Source organism: Bison bison, unplaced genomic scaffold, assembly GCF_000754665.1.
Source record: "Bison bison bison isolate TAMUID 2011002044 unplaced genomic scaffold, Bison_UMD1.0 scf7180017864199, whole genome shotgun sequence".
In the NCBI taxonomy this organism is placed as follows: Eukaryota; Metazoa; Chordata; class Mammalia; order Artiodactyla; family Bovidae; genus Bison; species Bison bison.
In genome coordinates, this window is record NW_011494771.1 from 1688042 (window position 1) to 1694047 (window position 6006).

The window sequence follows — 6006 nt, forward strand, 5'->3', positions numbered from 1 at the left end:
TCTTCCTTACTTTGAGACCCGATCCCTCTGCTGTGCTCTGGGGAGAGAAGCCAGGCAATACGGTCATGTGTGCATGAGCTTCTAGAAGCTCACGAGCCGAGGACCCAGCAGCCTCCTACCCTCCCACTCCCCATCCTGGTCCTGATTTCCAGTTACCCATTTTTTTTTAAAATCTTCTTTGGTCAAGTATTTACCTTCACGTCTCTCAATGTCATGCTTTTATTGCATGTATTTGGGCGCCCTGTGGACCAGTCAAGCTAACACATAAAACTAACCGTTACGTGGAGTTATTCCCGTATTCTAGGAGACCTGAACGACGATGAACATATATCCTCATATGACCTGGATGAGTGGGATGGTGGGGGGCTGGGAGGGAGGCTTGTGAGGGAGGGGATATATGTGTACATGGCCAATCCAGTTCACTGTACAGCAGAAACTAACACAACAATGTAAAGCAATTACACGCCAGTAAAAAAATGTATCATCATAAGTTCTTTGTAGATGCTATTATTTTAATTATTTTGGATCAGGGAGCTGTTCCTCAGAAACACACACAATGTCCTCAGGCAGCGTCATGAGTCACTGGCTGTCCAGAATCAGCTCTGTGCTTTGATCCCCCAGGATGCCTCCTACCCTCGAGTTCCTGAGAGAGTCCAGTGTAGACCGATGCCACGGGGGGCTCTGACGTATCGAAACACAGGTGGTACCAGGCCACACGGATGCGTCCGTGAACCAGGGTGAGAAGCAAGCTGTTTTAACAGCATCTCAGCCCAGGAGCTGATATTTAGAAGCTTGCTGGGCCCTGTGAGAGTCGTTCTATGTGAAAGGATGCTGGGTTTTCTCCTGTTCTCGCAGAGTCCAGTTGCCCAGCCCAAGCAGATGGAGACCCAAAGCTGAGCATCAAAATGTCCTTCAGATTGGAGCCATGTTTTATTTATTTCAGGATTCTTTGGAATCAAATGATGCAGGTGGGATCTGGCCTCCCCCAGGACAAATTAACCGATTTGGGGAAAGTTAGTTCATATTTCAGGTTATTTTTTTTTCCCCTTTTTAGTTCCTAAATCTCTTACATGAGGACAACTTACACACAGTATGTTGCATAGAAAACATGTTATAACACACATGCAATTTCTTTATCTCCGCGAATCCTAGCTGATATTGCATACATATTTGATATATTACTTTGTCTAAATCAATTTAAAAGATTATAATTGGCCATCGTGAGTGAGTTGTGCACATCATATGTGCTTGAATGTATTTGAATCTATAAACTTTCTGCTTCAGGTATCACAGTATTTAGGGTGTTTTAACTGACAAAGTTTTGTTTTGTGTTAATGATTCCTTGGGCTTCTCAGGTGGCTCAGTGATAAAGAACCCGCCTGCAATGCAAGAAACACAGATTTGATCCCTGACTGGATTGGGAAGATCCCTTGGAGAAGGAAATGGTGACCCACTCCAGTATTCTTGCCTGAGAAATCTTATGGACAGAGGAGCCTGGCGGGCTACAGTCCATAGGTCTCAGAGCCGGACATGAGTTGGCGACTAGACAATAATTCCTGTTTTCTCTAGCAAACCACACAAGAATATAGTACAGTGACTACACTTTAGTAATTTCAAGGGTCTATCATTTGCCCAAAACAAAATATAATCTCAAATAATTAAATCTATTGCCCATTTTACCACTATGGAATAATCCCATGTACTGAAATACTAAAGGGAGGATGTTAGATGGACTCTCAGGTCAGGGGTCAGGCTTCCTCAGCACTTGAGAAGTGGGGAGTAATGACCCCACTCACCCCACCCCCTGAAAGCAGGTCCTAAGAGGGCCCAGAGACCCTGGGAAGGGACGCTGGGCTGGCTGTGCTCTTGGGGCCCGACCCCACTTCAGGACAACACGGTACCTTGGCATAAAAACTCCAAGGGATAGAGAATGTGCCCGTGGCATTCACACTGCTGCTGTCCTGAAGGACGGTTTCGTTGACCAGTTTCACAGCCTCTGTCACCACATACAGGTTGTCCCCTCTGGTCCGGCACTCCTGCAGAAATGACGGCTCTTGATCCAACACTTTCCTAGGAGACATAAAGGAGGAGGAGGGTCAGAGTGCCAAAGAGACGGCTTCTCAGGTCTCTCCTCTCCTTAGGACCTGAAGGCTGCAGAGCCTGTGTGAAGCCCTAACGGTGGGAAGGTACTGGCTTATAGGCTAAGAAGGATGTAGATGGTATGCATGATGGAGAGGCCCCCTTCTCTTATGGAGGGATGGGTGTGAGAGTATGCAAGCCATCTTCTTAAGGCTTTCCAAAATTATGTTATTTCTTTTAGAGGGCAGTTTATAGATCTCCAGCTGTAGGGCCTCTGACCAGAAGATCCAGAAGTAGACAAGTCTAGACGGTGGAGAACAGTCCTTAGGAGATCCTGTTGTCAAACCTGGGGACCTCCACACCCATCCTTATCCAGAGACATAGTCAGGGTGGGATGTGGAGCACACAGATAAAGTATGATGACGCTGGGAGGATTTTAGATGATTTTTTTTCTTGACTAGTTTGGGTGGGTGTTTATGGATTGAACATCCTTGGTAGGTGGGTAGGCCTGGCTTGAAGATGTAAGTTTGGGTGGGAGATGTGAGCGGTGTGAAGTCCTGAAGACAAATTTCATCTCCATTTCATTTCTGAGACTCATCTCTGATTCCACTCAAGGCCCCTGCTAGGGTTGGTGCCCTGGATACCAGCCATGTCGAAGACTGAGAAACTCTTAGATTGCTTTTCGGTGGAGGGGGTCACTGAGGATCCAGGGCTGAGCTTTCCCATGGCCCTTGGAGTGCAGTTCAAGCCACTTATTTTTCAGTTGCTAAGTCATGTCTGACTCTTTGAGATCCCATGATCTACAGCTTGCCAGGCTCTTCTATACTCCGCTGTCTCCCGGAGTCTGTTCAAATTCTTGTCCATTGAGTCGGTGATGCTCTCTAACCATCTCATCCTCTGCCGCCCCCTTTTCCTTCTGCCTTCAATCTTTCCCAGCATCAGGGTCTTTTCCAATGAGCTGGCTCTTGGCATCAGGTGGTCAAAATATTGCAGCTTCAGCAAGAGTCCTTCTGATGAATATTCACGGTTGATTTCCTTTAGGATTGACTGGTTTGATCTCCTTGTAGTCAAAGAGACTTGCAAGAGTCTTCTCTAGCATGACAATTCAAAAGCATCAATTCTTCGGCAGTCAGCCTTCTTTATGGTCCAACTCTTACATCCATATGTGACTACTGGAAAACCAAAGCTTTGACTAGATAAACTTTTTCAGCAGTGACGTCTCTGCTTTTGAATATACTGTCTAGGTTTGTCGTTGCTTTCCTTCTAAGAAGCAGTCATCTTTTAATTTCATGGCTGCAGTCACTGTCCTCAGTGATTTTGGAGCCCAGGAAAATAAAATCTGTCTCTGTTTCCATTTTCCCCCCTTCTTTTTGCCATGAAGTGATAGGATCGGATGTCATGATCTTAGTTTTTTTTTTTTTTTAATGTTGAGTTTCAAGTCAGCTTTTTCACTCTGCTCTCAAGCTGCTTATCTGGTGTCTAAGGGCTGTGTTATCTGATATCTACTTATTTCCTGAGCCTCATTTTCTTTCACCTTCATCTTGGTTGGCTAAGCTGCAGCCTCCCCCCTCCAACATCTTGACAATACCCACCTCTGCCCTGCCTCATTGCCTTTAACCCCTCTTCTGGATCCCTTTCATCCCGCTCTTGCTTGCTTCTTTTATTCTTTAGGTCTGAACTCAGCCCCTCCGAGGCCTGAACAGACCACCCTCCCTCCAGGCATTCTCTGTTACTTCTTCCGGTCTTACCTTCAGAGCCCCCATCACAAACTGTGATTACCTTTGTAGCTGAAACGCGTTGCAGCCTCCACATCCCATTTATTAAAAACCTAACTGCCTTCTTATATTTAAAGCTTTGATCTCAGACTTACTTATCTTACTTGAAACTAGCTGATACAATTTACTCTAGGAATTTTCTCTTTATTCATCAAGGAGAAAAATGGTTTTTATTTTCTTAGCTCCAGAAACCCAGATATTTTCCTGCAAGACAGTCTTTGCAGATGCTATTTCCAGTTAGGGCTGGCAAGACACAAGGAAGACAGATATTGGGCAATGCCCTGTCAAAGTGACTTCTGTTGAGTTTCTAGTTGCTTCCTTAACATGGGCTCCCACCTTTGTTGCCTTCATAAAAATCTATTTAAACTGGCATCTCAGTTTTTAAAAGGTGTAAAGACTTAAGTTTTTTGTTAAGTTCTTAGAGATTCATTGGCTATCCATCTTTGCCTATATGCATGGAGGTAAATTAAATCACCGGACACTTGCAGAGTTTAATTAAACAGTCTCAGAGTCTTTGTCTCATTTAAATAAATATTTTATTAATTTACTTTTTATTGATTATTTCCTCACTCCCTGTCCTTTGCCTGTCTACACTAATTAAAAGTGGCTTTCAGTTCAGTTCAGTCTCTCAGTCGTGTCCGACTCTTTGTGACCCCATGAACCGCACCATGGAGTCCATCACCAACTCCCGGAGTTCATTCAAACTCATGTCCATTGAGTCGGTGATGCCATCTAACCATCTCATCCTCTGTCATCCCTTTCTCCTCCTGCCTTCAATCTTTCCCAACATCAGGGTCTTTTCCAAAGAGTCAACTCTTTGCATCAGGTGGCCAAAATATTGGAGTTTCAGCTTTAACATCAGTCCTTCCTATGAACACCCAGGACTGATTTCCTCTAGGATGGACTGGTTGGATCTTCTTGCAGTCCAAGGGACTCTCAAGAGCCTTCTAAGCATCAATTCTTCAGTGCTCAGTTTTCTTTATAGTCCAACTCTCACATCCATACATGACCACTGGAAAAACCATAGCCTTGACTAGACTGACCTTTGTTGGCAAAGTAATGTCTCTGCTTTTTAATATGCTGTCTAGATTGGTCATAACTTTTCTTCCAAGGACTAAGTGTCTTTTGATTTCATGGCTGCAGTCACCATCTGCAGTGATTTTGGAGCCCCAAAAAATAAAGTCTGACATAGTTTCTGCTGTTTCCCCATCTATTTCCCATGAAGTGATGGGACCAGATGCCATGATCTTAGTTTTCTGAGTGTTGAGCTTTAAGCCAACTTTTTCACTCTCGTCTTTCACTTTCATCAAGAGGCTTTTTAGTTCCTCTTCACTTTCTGCCATAAGGGTGGTGTCATCTGCATATCTGAGGTTATTGACATTTCTCCCAGCAATCTTGATTCCAGTTTGTGTTTCTTCCAGTCCAGCGTTTCTCATGATGTACTCTGCATATAAGTTTAATAAGCAGGGTGACAATATACAGGCTTGATATACTCCTTTTCCTATTTGGAACCAGTCTGTTGTTCCATGTCCAGTTCTAACTGTTGCTTCCTGACCTGCATACAGGTTTCTCAAGATAGGGCAGAGATATTTATATCGTGTTATTATTCAATGCCCAGCACATAATAATAGCACAGTAATGGGTAACTACTGTTTTAATAAGTGTGTATAAGATAATGACTATTAGTTGCATGAATGAATGAATGCATGAATATCTAAGAAGAGCAGCATGATATGGGAGGTCATTTTCTTCATTCTAAACCTCAGCAACAAGCTCTGCTAGATGCCTCCTTGCCCACGAGGAGAGCCCTTGGGGCTCCCTGACCCGTTTTTCCTCTCCCCTGGCCTCACCTCTTCTGGAGGTCTTCCCAGTCCCATGGTGAGATGGTAACAGACTGAACCTCCAGGGAGCATTCACAGGACTGGGTAGCCGTCCCTGACACACTCACTTCTAGCCCAGCAGTCACATCCACCTCAGCTGCCCCCTTCCAGACCGTTTTGTCAATGAAGATGAATTTTTTTGACAGTACAGGCTCTGGGGATAGAAAAAATGACCTTAGTTTTAGCCAAGAATTCACTCTGGAACAGCTGGTGTAGGAAATAGAATAACTAAGTCCTCTTTTTATCCTAATCCTCTTTAAAAAAAAAAAAAT

General features: G+C 44.2%; 1 protein-coding gene across 1 annotated transcript in view; it reads right to left on the bottom strand.

The window, feature by feature from the left end:
• Positions 1–6006, bottom strand: part of GSDMC (gasdermin C) — a 15899-nt gene that overhangs the window by 6426 nt on the left and 3467 nt on the right. The window contains exons 4-6 of the mRNA XM_010844331.1: positions 5705–5888; positions 1902–2070; positions 2–37 (exon numbers count right to left, since the gene is read on the bottom strand). Of these exons, the coding sequence (XP_010842633.1) occupies positions 2–37; positions 1902–2070; positions 5705–5888 (389 nt within the window). The remainder of the gene's footprint in view (position 1; positions 38–1901; positions 2071–5704; positions 5889–6006) is intronic.